The sequence below is a fragment of the Corvus brachyrhynchos genome, unplaced genomic scaffold, assembly GCF_000691975.1.
Source record: "Corvus brachyrhynchos isolate BGI_N302 unplaced genomic scaffold, ASM69197v1 scaffold258, whole genome shotgun sequence".
Lineage (NCBI taxonomy): Eukaryota > Metazoa > Chordata > Aves > Passeriformes > Corvidae > Corvus > Corvus brachyrhynchos.
The window spans coordinates 1,958,227-1,977,747 of record NW_008240122.1 but is presented as its reverse complement, the minus strand read 5'-3'; the positions used below and the strand labels follow the sequence as shown (position 1 = coordinate 1,977,747).

Genomic DNA, 19,521 nt, shown 5'->3' with positions numbered 1-19,521 from the left:
TCCATGATCTAAATCTCGAAGCACTATTTTCGATGATTACTTAAAAAGCAAATGTGTGTTTTCAAATCCCTGTACTTTTAGAATGCTACATAGGAAGTGAGAACACATATATTTTACACTAGAGAAATTAAGATATCCCAAGACTACACAATGATTAGCATAATTGAAAGATTTCAAATTAGAATTAAATAAAGACTGTGCACTGTTATTAGTACCATATAAATTGAGATATAAAATAGATGTTCTTCTAAGGATTTTTTAAAATGACACTTTTCCAAAGATTAAAAAAAGTGACTTGGAGTATATAATATCCCTGTTCTAACTAAATGAAGCTATAATTAATTAGTGCTCCACATCCATTTGTGCTGCACTCTGACTCATGGTTAAGGTGCCCTCAGTAGGCTACGCAACGCTATCACCTGTGTGTGTCTCCTGCTTCAAGAGGAGACCATGGGAAAGTATCTGCATTTTGGGAAGGAAGATTCAGTGAAAGAGGGAGGGTATCAGGAATCTATCTGAGACAAAATTTGAATATTGCAAACAGCTTCTAATAGAATCATTCAAATACCTATCATTTGAATATTACAAATGCGGAGGCAATTCTTGCAATGCATTGCTATTCTGTATCACTTTAATGTAGTAGTAGGTAACACAGAAATTTTACAGAAAATAAAAATACTACATAAATACCAGAGACAAGCCTTCTGCATAGTTATTCACAAATTGTGTTAGGACACAACTCATAAACAGCCAATAAAATGTGTTACATGCTTAAGGCATTTTTAAAAGCCAAATATTATATATTAGGAACCATTTAATTAGAAGACATAGCTCCTGAATTATTGTACAATTACAGCTGAGAACTATTTGTCTGTATGAGAAATAATATGGAATGTAGTTTACATTACGATTTCAGTTCTAAAAATCTATAAAATATTATTTTTCAATAATATTTTCTTGAACTTACAAGAGCTGTTTCATCCATGATGCAACTTTCAACCTTATGTCATGAATGCAGTGAACATTTTCTCCCTTGGGAATCTCAAAATTAAGCATGCAGATATAATACACCTATTAAAATGTCAGTTCACTAGAAAAACAATAGCCTTCCCTTCCCACCTTCATTCAATTACCTGTTCCATTTCAAATCTGTGAAAATGAAGGAAAGACAGCTTAGCTCATTGCCAAGCCTCCTCCCACTGTCCCACACTCTACCTTGGAAGGACTTCTACATTTGCCATACAGTACCTTTTTTTCCCCCTCACAAAGATCATTAATAAACTTCTGCAAAGAAAATAAAAAAAATCTGAGCTCTCGGAGTCAAGCAGGATGGGATTAATGTGAAAATGTTTCAATCAACTTCAGTCTTAATGGAATTCCTTTGGCTCAAATCTTAACCTCTCCATAAAGCCCAACCTGAACTTGGTACAACAGAGGAAATGTTTTTCCTTGAAAGAAAAAGGCTCTCCATAAAATGTGTAAAAAAATTCGCAGCAAATTACTAGCAATTCCAGCAATCAGTGTTAGAATCTATTTAATTTCATTACTCTGCATTAGAATTAGCAAATTAAAGGTTTACTGCTCTATAGTCTGATACTTCAGTACCAAAACCAGTGTAGTTAGAACATATTGGAAAACATTTCTTTCACTTTTCAGAACTGCCAAAACATCTAATATATCAAAATAACTCCCTGTAGTACATTTTAAAACCTATCTGAATATAAATTTCTCTCTGCTAACCATAGTAGGAAACCCCAGCTTTCCAAAAACACCCAGGGGAGTCAGCCATGTAGCTGCTAATGAATTTCACTGGAAATTGTGGAAACACTCTGCAAAGTTCCCGGACCTTTTTCAGATGCTTGTAAAATCCTTGTAAAAATCCTTCTCAGAATGTCTCAGCATGAAACATCCTACGTGGTATTAAACCACTAAACAGATTATCTTGTGTCACCATCATTCCAAACAAAGAAAGCACATTGACTTTCAGCCAGATAAAATGCATACCTATGTTAATCACACGTACTTGTTACACAGATTTCTCCCCTAGCTAAACCTTCCAAACCTACAGAAAGCAGTTATGCTCAACCATGGCAACACACAGCTACAGGAAAGGGCACCACTTTCATACTTACAAAGTCTTGTCGAATGTCATTGAAGTCCTTGCCATACTTTTCCAAAGCCTCTTCAAATAAACTAGCTTCTGATGCTGACCACTCTTCCATTTCATCTCTGCATAGGACAGGCCCTCCCAGTGGCACTAGAACACTGATGGCACTGCTCAAATCATAGTTGTGTTTATGCAGTGTGTCCATTGCGTGAAACTGGCAGGGACAAGGAGAGAATAAAGATGTGTTTAAATAGACAGTAGTCCATTTCAGTTAATGCAAATTCAATATATTATTCTCTATAAGCCAAGCCAGGAGCCTCAATTGATACTAAATTTAGAATCTGTCTCGATATCATCATTTTCTGCTGCGGAATATGAGGAAAATAAATGGTTTATTACTTAATCTGGGAAAGGAAATACCTTGATAAAACGTTTACCAAAAATGACATTAGTTTATTAGTTCCCGCAAATTACTAGCAAACACTTATAAAGAATCTTTAGTTGGTAGAAATTGGTTCCAAGAAACCCAATAAAGACAGTGGCATATATTGACTGCAGGGGCCATTTTCAATTAACAGAAGCTTTAAATAGTAACTAAACAGCTGCTCGGACATCTATGAGCTCAATATTTTCTCATTGCTGGTGAAGGAAGACACTTATTGTTTTCATTATCATCATACTGAAAGAACAGCAAGATTTTTGTCCCTTGCTAAACCCTGTTGTCACAGATTGGTAAATAAGGTTTCTTTGGTTGATTCCCTTTCTGTTATAGAGAAAAACAGAAAACAAACAAGTGAAAACAATCTTCCCACTGTAGGTAACACTGAATGCTCCCACTGCTAACCAATGATGGGGAATATGAAGAGTAAACAAATCCACCCGTCGGGAAAATGAGCAACACACAAGAAGCATTTCTGACCCAGTGTCCCAAAAGAGCCCATCACCACAATACAACTGGCTGTGCTGAAGGAGGTATCAGAGTTAGAAGTGTAATAATGTTTGTGACTCTGTATCAGTCTCCTTCCAGTGTGTCCCACCACAGTGCTGAGCTCCAAGTGTAGCGTGCAAACTCTCACACGGCCACAAACCCAGCTAAGAGAAAACCTTTCAGGGAAGGAACATTCCTGTGTTATGTGCCAGTATAGCAATTCCAGCTGAACTTCTGCATACAAATCTACTGCAAATAATGGATTTTGCTTCTCTTTTGCCATCTTCTATGAATGACTATCGTCTCTCTCCAGTGTTCACCATAAAGTCTTTGAGTGCTATCAAGCGCAAGATTCTGGAACTGTTTTGTCTCCAAGAAGCAATGTCACTATTATCCTGCAATATATCATTTTACTTACAGTTCAATCAAATTCACCAGCCTGGAGAAAAGCCATTGTTAAAATCAGGTATTCTAATATGGAAATATGCAACATAATGTCTAAAATCCATCAGCTTCATATTAAAGAATGTACATTGAAATCACTGGTTTATTGCTTACCATTCAGGCAATGAGTAAACCAGGACTAAAAATTGAACTCCTACAGTAGATGTGTCACTGAGGTTTAAATCATGTTTTAAATTGCAGCCCTCATGGAAAAGCAGTACACACAGGCCATCTTCCAAGCAGCTGCTGAATCCAGATCTATTCACTGATCCCAACTTTCTCAAAAATGACAACAGAAGTGAATAAATCAGAATCTTGCTCTTGCTTTATGTTTGTTTTTCATCTATAATAAACATCTGACTCCATAACACTTTTTTTGATAATAGCAAAGATTCATACTGAAGTCTGTGGATAAGTGCTGTCTTTGCTGAGCTGTCCTGTGACAGAAGACCACTGACAAGTCCTCTGATAAAAACTCTGCCTTCTACAGGTTTGTCAGCCCTCACCTGCATCCAATTTCCCCACTGCAGTGCAAATTGTGGTAGCAAAAGCACAAGAAGCCTGAAGGCATTCGTAGAGGCTGAGAGAAAAAGTCCTGGAGTATCTTCTTTTTATCTGCTTTACCCTAAGAAGCAGGAGGCTTGGAGACTGGGCATTGCCTCTCCCAAACAGAAGCCTGAAGGACAGAGTAAGAACCTTCCCTAGGAACATTTGCCCAGAGCATGCTGTCCAGCACCAACAAGGGGGCCCAGCAGAGGAAAAGTGTTAGCCACACACGCAAGAGGCAACTTCAAATCCAAATATAAGCAAGCAAAGGAAGAGACTTTCCACCAAAAGCTAAGGAAGGGTTTCATGCAACTGAAAGAAAGGGCCTGAGAGGGCATCCTGCAAACCAGCCACACAACACAGCTCCAAAACCAGCTGCAATTTCAGACTGAACTGCCTCCAACAAAGCACTCAAACTGGAAACTGAGTGTGGATTCTCCAATTCAATATTTTAAGTGTGTTTATCTTAGGAGCCACATATATGGAAGTCTAATAAAAATCATTAAAAAGACACCATCCAAAATGCAAAGGAAAAGACTGTTCATCCTTTTAATTTTGAAGAGACATCCAATATCAGATTGAGGTCCCTACAATAAAGTCACATAAGATCTTCTGAACAAACCCACTACAAGGAGCAAGTGATTCCATCAACCTGCTTTGCTTTAAATGGCTCTCATAATCAGTATATGTACTATGAAATATTTAGGAATCTGAAACAGAGGGTCTTCCCAGTCTCTTTCTCTTCTTAGAGATCAATTTTCATTATAAAATAAAACACTGCCTTTGGGAAGGCCAGAAATGCAAGTTTTAGTTGGTTGTCTCAAGTCTTTACCACTGTAAGAGAAGCACATTTTTTATCATCTAAGAAGGTAAACACATTGTTTCATGTCTTCAGTAGGGTTTGCTAAAAGCAGGGGGTTTCCTATCTCGTCTCATTACTTTCCCGATGTTTTCAAAATAAAGGAGCTTGAAAGCAGCCTCTCAGTTGTTATTCTCCTGCAAGAAATGTGTACATAAACCCTGGATTTATCCATGTTTATAATCTAGGCTTTTTTTTTTTTTTTTAATATCAGCCTGTTTACAGTTATGCCTGATTAAAACAACTAATTAGGAATAATGGAAAGCCACAGGTGTGGCATACAGAAATCCCATTAATAGTACCTCAGGTGCAAGGGTTATCTGCCTTGCATTAAGAAGATAGATGGTATAATTTTCTTAGTGTTATGCACCTATATCCAAAGTATAAATGAGACACACCACAAGTTCTGCAAATGTCTCTACTAACTTTAACTGCTGCTGAAAATATGCTCCAATTAACATGGAAATGTCTGAAAAAGTAACTATTATAATGACAAATATGTCTTTTCTTAACTTAGAAGGAAGTATGTTGCCAAAAAGCAAAAAGTAGGTTTTTAAAAAGCTGAGGGGGTAGAAAAATGAGAAGAGACAGACACAATAATTAAGTCTAGGGTGGCTCCTCTGATGCCTCATTACAAGATATGCCTTTCATTAAGTGTAATGGAAGTTAATGGACCATTTGCAATGAAGAAACATTAACATGGCAAACAAAGTATCCCTTTATTAGCAGCATTGCACATATACTTTCAAATGAGAAATTGCCATAAGGATAAATCCATTCTACACTGAATACAGTATGCAAATAAAGAAGGTAGATGCAATATGTGAAATTTATTCAAAATTCTTAATTAAATGAAATAATAAAATGAAAAATATTAAAGAACTATTCTGATGAACTAAATAAAGTATTTAATGTGAACAGAATTGTGTTTGTAAAATTCATATTAGCAATTGTGAAACAGAAAATTAATTTTGAGTATTACTGAAAACATTACATTTTACCCCTACCTTTATGATACTATCATAATCCAGACTAAATCAGTTTCCTGTTCAATAGCCTTTGAGTACACTGCAAAAGGTAATAAATTAAGAATTTTTCTCACCGTAATAATGAATTTATCTGGAATACAAGAATTGTCCCAGTGAATCAGACCAATCACCCATCTAACTAAGCATTGTGTCTCTCACAGTAGCACCAAAGAATGTTAGACAAAATATTCAGGTAAGTCTAACCACAGTCTGAGGTTAGACCATTTCATTGACCAGCATCTACAAAGCTTGAGAATTAGGATGTTTAGAATGTACGCCTTTCCCTATTCTCCTCAGTATTAATTTATGTCCTATGGTACATAATTTTTCTGACTATTTTTTAGCCTGCTGGTATTGCCCATTCCCACAAAATTTTGTGCAACTGAATTCCAGGGAGTATCTATTCATTCTATATGGCAGCCCCTTAACTATTTTAACTGATCTGTTAGTTTTATTGAGTTTCCTCTAATTCCAATACTCCAGCATCTGGTAAATAGCAGGTCTTCTTTAGCCTAAACTATGTGACAATATTTAGGTACAAAAACACCTAAAATAATAAAACAACAGTTGATGCCTTTGGATATATAAGTCAAACTTGATTCTATGAAACAGTAATATTTTTTGTTCTCACATAGTGTTCCTGGCATACTTTATTTACTGTAGAACACCTTCTCATCTCAGCTAGTATGATTATACAGAAACAAACCTCTAATCAATATATTTTTCACTTTCTCTAAAAGATGCAGGTGCTTACATTAACAGTGAACAGCATACTAAGGAAACATAGTAAGAACATGCTAATTAAAATGTTCTTAAAAAATATGCTTACAAAGTCAGATTGCTTATCCTTTATAAAATGTGATGACATATATATCCAGTAAGTGCAAAGTATTACCCACACAATTTTCAATCAGCTTTATTACCGACATACTTTAAATGACACTGTTGAACTGTACCGAATGAATCCCTCTAATATGTGTATTATCCATTCTGCTGTGGGTATCCACAGCTGTGGATGATCCACAACTAAAGCCAAGTGTTGTACAGTGTGATTACAAGGGCAGCACTGAGAAGCTTAGAGAAAACACACAGGATTTTCTAACACACACCCACACCCACATACACCCCCTTGCATGCAGGTATCTAAAGGACAACAGGCAGAGAAGGGGGACTTTGGAGTAACAGAAAGTGTTGAATTCACAGATATAGATGTTGTAGGAAGTTTAAGAAGCCACCTACCAGTGTGATGTCTCGGGAAGCAGCAGCTGCACTCATGTGTAAACTGGGTTGCCTGACAGAACTACTGCAGTCCAAGGCTCGAGCAAACGTGCCAACCGCACTGCAACAGAGGAACAGGAGTGACAGTAAATACACAGAAAGGTGCAATCCCTTATATCAGATTACATCATCTCTATAAAAGTGTCCTTTTAAACATGGAAGTCACATACTGTTACTGTTAAGATTTCAGGTCTCTGCTAACAAAGAACAACTTGATAAAGACAAACCACTAAACACTGCAGCAAATATGCTGACCTTCTGCCCCCAAAAGTAATGACGGACATGTAAGAACAGCAGCTCAGAAACAGAAGGTACTCACAGAATTCTCATGTACCAACCTCTTAATGTATCGATTTTTCAATTAATTGCAAAGTCAAATGTTCTCCACAGTCTGGAGTTTACAATCGAGACTATTATTTCTAAAATTAAAATGCTATAAGAGTGCTTAAAAATTATAATTCAAATGAAAAAGGGGGTTCACCATGTCCCCACGAGGAAATGAAAAACACTTTATTCACTTCAGTAGTCCATGTCTACTACTTCCATTAGTGAGCCAAAAAAAGCTTATTAGCCTAGTCTAAGGTACTGCCAAAACCCTGTTTTTGTCACAGGGTTTAAGCAATAATGAAAACAATGGATCTCTCAATCGACTCAATAAAAGCATTCCATTATTGAAATGAAAATATTTTTTCCAAAACTTTGGTTTTTTTCCACTTTAGTTGATGAATTGTACATGGCATCTATTATACTTAGACTGTTCTAAACTGTAAACATTTCTTGGAGAGCAGTAAACATTTCTTGGAAGTACATCTAAGTATCATGCACAGGGAAGGGAAAAATGCATAGAAAATTTGACTGGGCCCAGCATATCATCCGGGAAACGAGCAAAGATGCAGTGACACAGAACATTATCACTTAACAGATGAGAAGTTTGTCCAGCACCAGCAGTTGTATAACGACGAAGTGCATTGTGTCACATTGATATCAGAAAAGTCCCATTTGTTGCAGTTATGACATAAGCCCTTCTAAATTCAAAGACCCAGTTACAAAACAGATGTAATGCAGTGCAAGGCTCTGGTGTAGGGACTCAAGCCTCACTCAGCAATTACACCCCACACAACTTACAAGTGCAGAATTACACCAATGGTGAATGTCACTGACAGATCAACACACATTGCTGTATCCTATAAATCTGATATTCAACCATGAAATAATGTGCACTGAGACTTAAACTCACTGAAGTTATAAATGATCATGGAGAAACTGATAATAATGTATGTTACTGCAATTTTGTCTTGAATCTCAAAATATTTAATACTGAATACATGTCTCAGTACTTGCTGCCACAGTCTTACAAGTTAAGATTCAACAGCAGTGATTCAGATCCCTGGTATTAACTGCTTAGGTTTCTAAAGGCTGTGGAATACGTAAGTGATATTCAAATGTTTTTCCACGACCTTTGCTCCTTCTTTGCGGAGATGGCAACTATGGGACAAGAACACACACACACATTCTATACTTTTTTTTTTTTTTAAAGCTTGGCAGTACATAAAACACTATTTGTCCACAAATCACTCCCAAGAATAAGGCTCTATTGTGAACACATTTCCTGATAGTCTGTCAACCCCTTTCAACATGTTGGCATTGGTAAGGGTTGTAGCTAAGCAGTCTTTCCTGTGATCCTTCTGTCCCTACTGTTCAAACCAGTGAATGTGGCATGACTGCATTCCCCTTCTGCTGCTACCTACCAGCTTCTTATCTTCCTTTGGCATAACTGAAATGATTTTCTTTGGACCACATTTCTAAAATAAAGTCTGAGTATGCTATGAACATTACAAGAACATTCTCACAGTCACTCTCTGGCAGATCAAACTTTTGAGGCTGACTTCAGAGCCCAAGAGTATTTTGCTGCCCAGAATGTAAAGTCATAACTAAGACACAATATAAAGCTAGGTTTATTCTGAATAAGTGATAAAGAGGTAAGAACTGATGCACCAGTGGACATTGCTTCCAGTGCTGTACTGAGTAGGAGAGGATTGCAACCATCAGAATGCTGTGTGGGAGTTTGGAGTATATGAGTGCAAAACAAATTAATAATAAATAAAACACATAAAGACAAAATAAAATAAATAAAACAATAGAAGATAATAATAAAAAATAGCATAAAATGTAACAGAACAAATATGATAATAAGAACAACACAAATAAATAATAAATAAGAAAATGCAAGCAGTGTGCCATTGGGGACAGGACAGGGGATGGGGATGGTACAGGACACAAATGGGGGGTGTGGAAGTGTGAGGTGTGTGCATGTCAGTGGCTCTCTTGAAATCAAAGTAACTTCCAGTTCTCCTTTCCCCTCAAAACTTGTGAAAAACAGTGAATTTCCAAATAAGTGTAGGAATTCTAGAGCATTTGGCTGTTAAATAGTAACTAGGTTCAAAATTAAACAGAGATATACAGTGTTCTGTATAATCTAGCTATGCAATTCAGATCTAAATTCAATACTAATTTTAGAAATCACTAAAATACCTTAATTTTTATGTTTTTCAATTAAAAATACATACACGAGGAACATATTGATGCAAAGGTCAAAAATTGTATTTGTCATTTGTCCTTGCATGATTTTTTTCTAATTCCACCATTCAATAATTGTTTTAGAAAAGGAACAAAATCAATAACTAACCAATGCCATTTTCAGAAGACACACTATTGTCTTTACCTACCTAAAATAAAACTCAGTATTAAGCCAATGCAAGCTAAACAGTCACACCCTAACCACTCATTTTTCTTAACAAACTTTCAATATTAATGTCTTGTTAAGCTTGTAGAATTCAAAGAATTGCAAATAGTTAACTGAAATTATATTTAATTCAATAATAACAATAATAAACTGACAACCCAAAAAACGGTGCTCAGCAAGCTACTTATGAATTATTGAACATGTAATTAAAATACTTAGACTTCAAATAGAAACCAACACTCCCCACATTTTCCAAAATAAGCTAAAGCCAAAAGTCACACAGACAGTGAATTACACAGGTGGCAGAAAGACGGACAAGACAAACAATTGGTATTATCAGCAGGGAGATCACTCTCTGCACAGCCTGCATCAGCAAGCAGCTATAAGAGCTTTAAGGGTTAGACCAAATGATCCAGTGTTATCTTAATTAGGTTTTCCTTGGTTTAATTATCTTAAAGAGCAGAACCAAGAATGTTCTCTCAAGGATTTTTAACAGATTGCACCTGACAACCATACAAACAAAAGAAATTGATGCAGTCCAGTGCCAGGATCTAAGATTATGGAATAAATCCACAAATTCAGCGAAACTCAACAACGTCTATGTCCAAAAAACTTTGGAGAGATCGCTGCAGTTGCTATGCCTGTGGGCCCTACCTTTAAGCAAAATTTCAGATTAGATTTTGAACATAGAAAATGCATTGCTCCAAATTTCTTATAGCTCAAGTCTAAGACAGTAAAGGAAATAATTGTTCAAATTTTTGCATAAGATTAATATTAGTGGTAGGCAATGAAATTAAGAAGCAACAAACACAAGAGACTGTCCTAACAAGCTTCCAAAGTTTCAGTGGCTCATCAGTAACTAGTTCTGAAAAACGCTGTTATTTACCAAAGAAAATCTGGAACCACTGCAATTACACACCAGGATACAAACAGCCTCTGCTTCTCCCAGTAGCAACAGTGGTCTGGCACCAAAACAGATCCAGAAGGTTCTGGATCCAGGCCAGCAACTCCCAATTTTCTTCTACCTCATATTCTTGAAAATGCAGCTGAGACATACATCCTTCTCAGTCTGAGGATGCTTGTTTCAAAACTGTTCACTTTTCTACACTGTTTGTCTGTTTCAGTGATACCAGAGAAGTAGTGGGTATACTCTGGGCAAAGCTGTTGGAAGTGAACCACATCTGTGCATACATGAATCTCCAAATCCACAATTCTCCACAGATACTTGCAAACTAATGAATGAGACCTTTGCCTCACCTCTGAGCTAATATTTTTGAGGAAAACGATTAAGTGATCTTTGGTTGTTTTCTACATATTAGGGAAGCTTTTTGTTTTCCTTCTTTTTACTCCAGTGTTCCTCTCCACTGTAAATTGGAAACAGTCCTAAAGAGTGACCTTTGAGACTGCTCTGAACTTTACAAACAGCAAATTAATATCTGCTTGTTCTTTAAGAAAATATCGTGATACTTAAAATACTGGAAAGAAGAAAAAAAATACATCTTCGGTGAAGACACATGTAAGCAACAAAATATTAATTTAAAACTGAAAATACACCCGAGATTTTCACAACCCAATTTTGCAAAATCTGACCTGCAGAACATATTCAAAGTAAAATGATGCTGTCACAAAAGACATTTTCTTGGCATTTCTGAGCAACTGCCTGTACAGCGCTATGCTTCATTATTATCACTTCAGGTATTTACAGCACAAAGGGAGATTACATGATAAATGTGAAAAGTCACCTGCAACTATTCTTTTGCTGAAAGACTCTCAGAGTAAGTGTGGCATGATATATAAATGTGTGTGCTACGACCAACCTTCACATTCCTTACTAGATGAATAGAAATGAAACATATGTGAAATCTTTCTTCTTCAACAGAAAAAGAATCTGATAGATAAAAGTAGTTAAATTCACAGGATGTTATTTAAGGCATCATCTGTATGCCATCCTGCAATTTCAGTCACAGAGGAGGAAATGTACAGCCCCCTAAAAGCAGGTCCATGAAAACTCTGCTACAGAAATTTATTCTTTATACTGCAATAGATCAAAATTCATTAAAAAAAAGGACACAAAAAGAAATTCAGCTCCAAGTCTGAATTAGTCCTTTTCAAATGAATTCGAGTCAAGAAGTACAGTAATACAAAATGCACAAGGGAACGTGCATATACTAGCCAGGCATGACAGACAGGCAGAAACATAGAACTTTTGATATGCCTAGTAAACTTGATGTGAACATATTTTTCCTTTTTTATTGCCAAACCATCTGCCTACCATTAGATGCTGTAATTCACCTTGCTAGCAAACATCCAGTTTTGTGAGCGCAGCACTGGCATCAAGAGTTTTCACCATTTTTGCTGCATAATTTTATGTTGCAATTCTGCCATTAAATTTAATTACCTCTTTAATGAACTTCAATTCCTTTTACTTCTCACCACCTCCAGAGAATCCAGAAGCGCAGTAATACAAACTGATGTCTTTTATGTATTTATTTTCATTTATGAGCTTTGGGAATCTTGTCTACTGCCACTGACTACAATGAATTATTTCACAAGAACAGAGCATTATTGTTTGATCACACCTGTAAATGTCTTTATTTATCATTCTAAGTTAATGAGTGTATTATTTTCCTCAGTATAATGAAAGATACCTTGTCAGTTGAAGCTGCATTGTGTTCCCTTCCTTACTATAAATTAATGTAACAAATACACATACAATCATAGAACATCTCCAAATACACCAGCATACTGTGACCACTTATAACTAAATCAATAGTAACCAACAGAAAATTAATATAATCACTGCCCTAGAGCAAATGGAAAAGTGGGAACAACACAGGAAGGATCAAGATCTAATTTCACATGACTAACAAGTAATTTTCCATTCTTCTATGATTTTACATCAAAAAATAAGTGGCATTCAAATAAAGAGAAATATGTCAGATAGAGGTATGTAAAGCCATTTTAATGTCATAGAAATCCAAGCACAAGATTTTAAGGTAGAGATGCAATGCTTCAAGGCTCTTTTAATTAGATTTCAAAACTTCGGTTTAGTTGGAAATAAGCCGGGACCACAAATGTCTGTAAAATTGCTTCATTTAGAGATATATTCCTTCCAGAAGACTATGTTGATAATGTAGTTAGATGAAGCAGAATGAAAGAACTATGTTCTTAATGGTTTCACTGAATCATAAAGCACATAAAGAGAACTACAACGTACCAAAAATGTATCATGTAATGAATTATAGCCCAAATTAGCAGACAGAAAGAAAATTTAAAAAAAAAAAAAAAAAAAAGGGTCATTTCTTGAGCTCTCAGCATCTGTCCAGACCAGAGCTCACACCTCCTAGTGCAATTGAGACTGGGCAGGATAATTTTTGACTCTGACAAACCAAAAAAACGCAGGACTATTACGTGATACGGACAATAGGAAAGCTTTTATTTCCTAACACTGTGCAACTTGGGACAGAATTAGAAACAGAACATAAGATCTGGCAATGAAATGAAGTACTCCTTGTATATCAGAAATGATAACAGACTGACGACTGGAGGAAATGGGCTGTATCTGTATCAGTTCAAATTAGCAACGGAGTTTCAAAGCCCCTGTCCCCAGCGTTTTTATCTACTGCTCTTTAACCAACAACAAGAAGTATCTCATAGCATACAAACTGGCTTTCTGCTAAAAGCAGTTCCACATACTTGTAGATATTTAGTCCACAGGATCTGGCCAGAGTTATCACTAAAAATAAAACTGCTCAAAATGCATAGTGTGGACACTAGGCCCTCATCACCAAATATTCCATTTTTACTGTACTAAATTATTTGCTAACAGATAGAAATGGCTGTTGCAGCTTCTCAAACTCCTGTCCTTTGAAGCTGGTAGACACAAAAGAAACATGGCCAATATATAGGACAGAAGCAAAACTGGTTGATGAAATTGTATCTTATTTGAATGGAGTAAAAAATGCTGTTGGACTTTTCCTTGCCACAGCACAAACATTACCCAAAAGAGAACTCAAATTCAGAATACATTAGTCTGATGCCTCAAGCTTCTCATAAAAGATGCTTTTGCTATTTCAAGCAAGAGCCGTTACCCAAATTATGCTTCAGTAGCAGTAATAAGATACTTTCAAGATTTGTATGGCAAGCAAGACTGTTTGGGGAGGCCAAGGTTATGAATCCTTCCACTTTTTTCCAAATCCCCACCATTTTTTTGGCACTGTTACCTCTAATTTCTGCACAGGATAGGCATATTCTTCTACCTTTCTATCCAGGAAATTATTAAATACTAGGGCTTAGTGAGATGCCCAGACTGACCATGCATATAAATCTAGAAAAAAAGGCCTCTCCTTCCTGAGACAGCAAACAAAACTTGTAAGACTGGGAAAGCTATGTGCCCAAGGTAAACTATAAATATACTTGTAAACGGGCAACACAAATAAAAAAGTATTTAAACACTTTCTAAAAAACCAACAAAGCTGCTTGTGTGATTGAAAAAGCTAAAGCATTTCAGGACAAAAGCAAGTCTTCTTTCAACCAGATCAGACTGAAAAAAAATTAGAATAAATACTCAATTCCTTCGATGCAGCATCTAAAAAAGATCACTTGAAAATGCTTTTAAAATGTCAAACATAATAGCATACACATAGTTAACGAAAATCACACATGGGAAGGTATTCAAGAAAAAATTTTTCTTGTCATATTTTCAAATTTGCAGAACTGAACGTAACCAGAGAAAGACCATTCCAACTGGAAATCCAGCAGGCACAGCCAATGCCTAGTGCAGTTAGGCCACAGCAGAGCTGTCTGTAAGCACTGTTCACCAGATCATAATACCAGCTCTCCACTGTTACTCAAGCAGCTTTTAATGGTCCTATATAATGGTCCAGTATAAATCCTGCAAGCACGCAACATAGCGAATTGACAGCTGCCACTAAATCATCACAGAATTATTTTTCCAGAAATTCATAAAAATCTGTCTCAGAAGCCACTTACTGCATTCTGTGAACACAAGTATATGGGAGCTTGGGAACAGTTTCTGTCAGTTGAAAAGCAGCTTCCAAAGATGAGTGGAGTTCTGTGGAAGAACATCCACAAAGTTGCACCTGAGTAACACCTGATTCCAGATGGCCATTCGCCTACCACAAGACCTTGGATAGTTACAATTAATCAGCCATGATCCACTGTAACAGAAACCATCTTTACAGAAACGTATCAACTGTAAAAAAAATTCAGTCTTGGTCAGGGCACAGCATTGCAAAGGATGTCTTAAATAACAGGAAAAGTATATTCTTCTTTATGTATTTAATTATTTCCTTTTACTTCCCAGCAGGCTGATTACTGCTACACTCCTCTGGGAACATTTTTGCCTCCACAGAATACTACTTCAGTTCCCCAGAGTGGCTGAAAAACAGCAAGCAGAGGAATTTTAAAGCAATGAATGAACTCTTCCAAAATTCACAATCTTTATGCAAATGTTTTTTAGGGCACACCATAACAGACTGGCCATACATCGCCATGTATTATACTGCCTGTGGAAAAAGTAGTTCCGAGTCCTGGTTTCTGTGGGACATCTACCAGACCCTGTGACCTTCTGGACACCTGTTAACACCTAAACCCCTCTGCCTTGCTTGAAAATTCAACAAGGGCAAGCAAAAAAAAAAAAAATTTAGTACTGTATAGAAAGGATACAACACTCCAGGTGGGGAGAGTAAGGAAAAAACCAAAAGGATCAGCACCTGAACTGTCAACCAGTAAATCAGCATCCCATATCACCATACACATAAGGTGGAAAATATAGAGCAACTTTTTTTTTTCCTTCCTGAAATGTTTTATTCAAAAGAAAGAAAAAAAACCAAAAACTAGAAACCATGTAAAAGGATTATTTGCCTAAGAAGATTTGATATTACACTCTGCAAGCAGGTTACAGAAAACACAGGAGATGGATTTATTCAGGATAAAATCCATATGTAAACTGTGTTCTCTGTTATCATTAGAACACTACCTTTGTAAGTATGAATTAGAGGACAGGCAAAACCTGCTGTATCCCATGAATGTAGAATTGTTCTTCAGTAAGAAACCTACAAATTTTTGAAGGTTTGTTTTTGAGGTTTTTTTTAAGTAGAGAAATAATTTTTAAAGGTATTTATTAATTCGAAGCACTTTGATGTTCCCTTCATAAATGTGCATAATCATGTTAATTTATAAAATTGAACTGACCTGATTTTTTTCACTAATAAAATACATCACTTCAAAACTTTATTTCAACATTCATCCAAAATAATTGTACCGTCTATTATTCAGCTTACATGCACGTGTGGCAAGTTCTGCACCCATTCCATTTGTTAACATTTTCTTTATTTCTACTCTTTAACTTCTATTTTATGCCATGAAATTCCAAGCAGTGCAACACAAAACTGAATTATTATTAGCACTGAAATGATTTACTCTGGGAAAGCAAACTGACATCTACATTCAAAGTATCAAATTTGACTATAACCTGAAATACAGGGAGTGTAGCATTATTCCAAAACTCACTCTCTTTTTCTCTCTCCTGTACTGGTAGCTTCAATAAATATACAAAGGGTCATGGTCTGCTTTTCTCTTTTAGCTAACTCTGGGAAGGAGAACGGATTACAAAATGGCAAACAGGATGAGTAACACGATATAGGGGAATAAATAGTCAGTAGGAAAAGGAAAAGGATTTTTTTATGAGAGGATTTTAATCTTACCGTGCTACAACTAAAAACTGGTCAATCTGACGGTCAGTAAGGGGGCTATCTGGATCCCACACTTTTACTTCCAGCTTTGCCTGTTCTCTGTCATCTAATTCTCCTGTCAAAAGGTAGATGGGACAAAACACTTATTACTCACAATGTTTTTCTTTGTGTAGTTCATGCACTATGTTTAAAAGAGACATTGTACATTTTTAAACATATACACATACACACGGAGTACTTAACAATCAGCAGTTATCCATTTAAATTCCATAATGCAACACCACCAAAATAAATATCTTCCCTTAACATCAGCATTTCAATTTAAGGAGACATTGTTAGGAAGCATAATATCAACAAACCTTAATAAAATGTTATTATAAACTTGAAACCATTACCTAAGTAACCAGTGACTTCTTTAAATTGCTTGTCTACTGTATCAAAGTTACTGTTTCACTTAAGCCATACTAAAATTAATTTTATACTTAACCAGCTTTAGCGATTAAATTCTATCCAATTTGTATTCTGCCCCCCAAAAAAAAATCATTATGCAAAAATGCTATTATATTTAGGCATTTTGTTACCTCTTCAGCCACTACATTATCTGTAATTTTAATATAAACCATACTATTAAAATTTCTGAGTACATTGAGTAGTTCTAGCCTCTTACAAACAAATACGTAAGGCTGCACCACAACAAAGTTACTATATACTACATCAGCATTTCCCATCTTCATTTGGTTGAACAGAACAATTTTTGTACACGGACATGGCTGTAACAATGGGGGTGGGTCCCAAAATTTAATTTGCCCTATATTCATTGTTACAAGAGTATGGCATTTGTACTGCACAGAAGAACAGAGAAGTGTGAATTTGGTACAAGGATTCACGTTCATAAGAAAGCCTTGATCTTGTCTTGCCTACTACACCAATAACTTCTCCTGTAAAGTAAGAAACATGTCAGAGGCTGATGGAGGAAGCACCACAGATTCTACCAGTATGAAAAGATTTACCTGTGGGATGTAGCCAACACATTTGTGGCCACAAGGGATGACAACAGGAAGTACGGTTTTTTTTTTCCCTACTGTTTTAGAATAGGAGGGTGCTCTTCCCTCAGCGAACATGTGAAAACCACTAATGTTTAGCTGGTTGCCAGTACTTGTCTGTGACTTCTACACGCTCCTACAAGAATGAAAACCTGTTGTCAGATACAGCCACTCCACTCCCTTTGAAAATCTAGGCTGTGTGGGCACCTCTCTGATCACACAGAAGATCACTTTAGTCTGTGCTATTTCTTCTGACTTTATGAAAACAGCCAGTCTAATCATGCGCAGTATCATCAAGACATGAAACAACCTGTACACTTAAGAGTCTGGAAGCAGACAGCAAACCAAGCCAAACTGGCTCTTCTGAAATCATATTATATATTGTGAGTTCTCTAGCACATTGATTCTGGAAAGAAATTAAAATGTGGTATATATTTATCCCTAGCAAACACACAAGTTAGAACTGCACCATGCTGTCAGGCTAATGTTTCAGGAACAAATTTCACAGTCACATTCTCAGAAAAACACAGTAAATTACTTTCTTCCAATACACAGGCAATAAAGGATTGGCTGCCTAATGGGACTTCAGCTTCTGTTCAAGCTAATTGACATCCAGTACTGGAGAGAAACTTGATTTCTGGCATCTTGGATACGATTTTAGGTCTATCAACTTATTGTATCGATTGCACACCTGTCAATACATTCATTTCTTCCATCTGTGACAGACACATTGTGGGTGATGTTCTACACTTTATAAATATTCTCTGAGCACTTCATTTCAGTCTGTTAATATATAGTTTTTAAATATCTTTAATGTTAGTTAACTGTTTCAGGACATATTCTGGATATCATAACAACACTCAGGTAGATTACACTTCTCACAAAGATAAAAGATCATACAAACACAGCACCAGTATTCAATCAAAACATGTCTATCTCCTGAATCAAGTCTGCAAAAAGAACAAAAAAATTGCAATACTACAATTCTTACTTCAATTAGAGGTAATCAAGCAATTGCTACCATAAAGTGCTGTAACTCTTGATGAAGGTGAATCTGAAACTTTGCCAAGCAGTATTTTGCAATGGCAGTAGACATAAATAGGATACAAGCAATGGAATATCTATACCAAAATAATCTAAACACATATAATAATTGCAATATTAAATATCACTGCAACAATGGTAGGCAAAGGTTTCCAGAAAATAAGTGGAGTCTGCCAAACTGCACTTTAAAAAGCTACTTAATTCCCGATTTTCCACTTACATGGCACGATATAATCACTTAAACAGGGAAAGTAACCCAAACAGACCAAACCATGGAGGCAGTCAAAAAGTGCTGTAGAAATCTTTGCAAAGTTCATTTCAGGCATAAGTTTTTTGTTAACTTCCTTTGCCTGTGCTGAGAGCATCAGTATAGGAGGATCACATAAGACAAACAGGTCTTTCAAATAATAATCATAAACCCTCTGTGTTTTACTTGAGCTGTCAGTCCTTAGCAGATCGTGCCTGTGCCACATCCTATAGGATTTTTAATGGAGAAGACCACTTTAAAACTAAGATGCAACTTTTCTGTTAGCACGGCAACATTTCTCTTTTACATGGTTGAATTTGATGCCAAAGTATAAGACATTCAAACTGAACAGATAATAAAGTTGTCATAGTATTAATTCACTATATTGCAAAACCCAGGTCACAAAGAAATGGGGGAGTTTTACTTTCAACATTTGCAATGCATCTGAGAAGTTCAGTTTTAAGTGTGTCACCCTCCCTTACCACCAGCTTCTGAGAAGTGCCAGGCAATTTTTTTTAATAGCTGGTATGACATACCA

At 36.2% G+C, this 19,521-nt stretch overlaps 1 protein-coding gene across 1 annotated transcript in view; it reads right to left on the bottom strand.

Annotated features, from left to right (window-relative positions):
- MTA3 (metastasis associated 1 family member 3) overlaps positions 1 to 19,521 on the bottom strand; it is a 130,558-nt gene that overhangs the window by 61,901 nt on the left and 49,136 nt on the right. The window contains exons 6-8 of the mRNA XM_017744863.1: positions 16,662 to 16,764; positions 7,152 to 7,251; positions 2,133 to 2,321 (exon numbers count right to left, since the gene is read on the bottom strand). Of these exons, the coding sequence (XP_017600352.1) occupies positions 2,133 to 2,321; positions 7,152 to 7,251; positions 16,662 to 16,764 (392 nt within the window). The remainder of the gene's footprint in view (positions 1 to 2,132; positions 2,322 to 7,151; positions 7,252 to 16,661; positions 16,765 to 19,521) is intronic.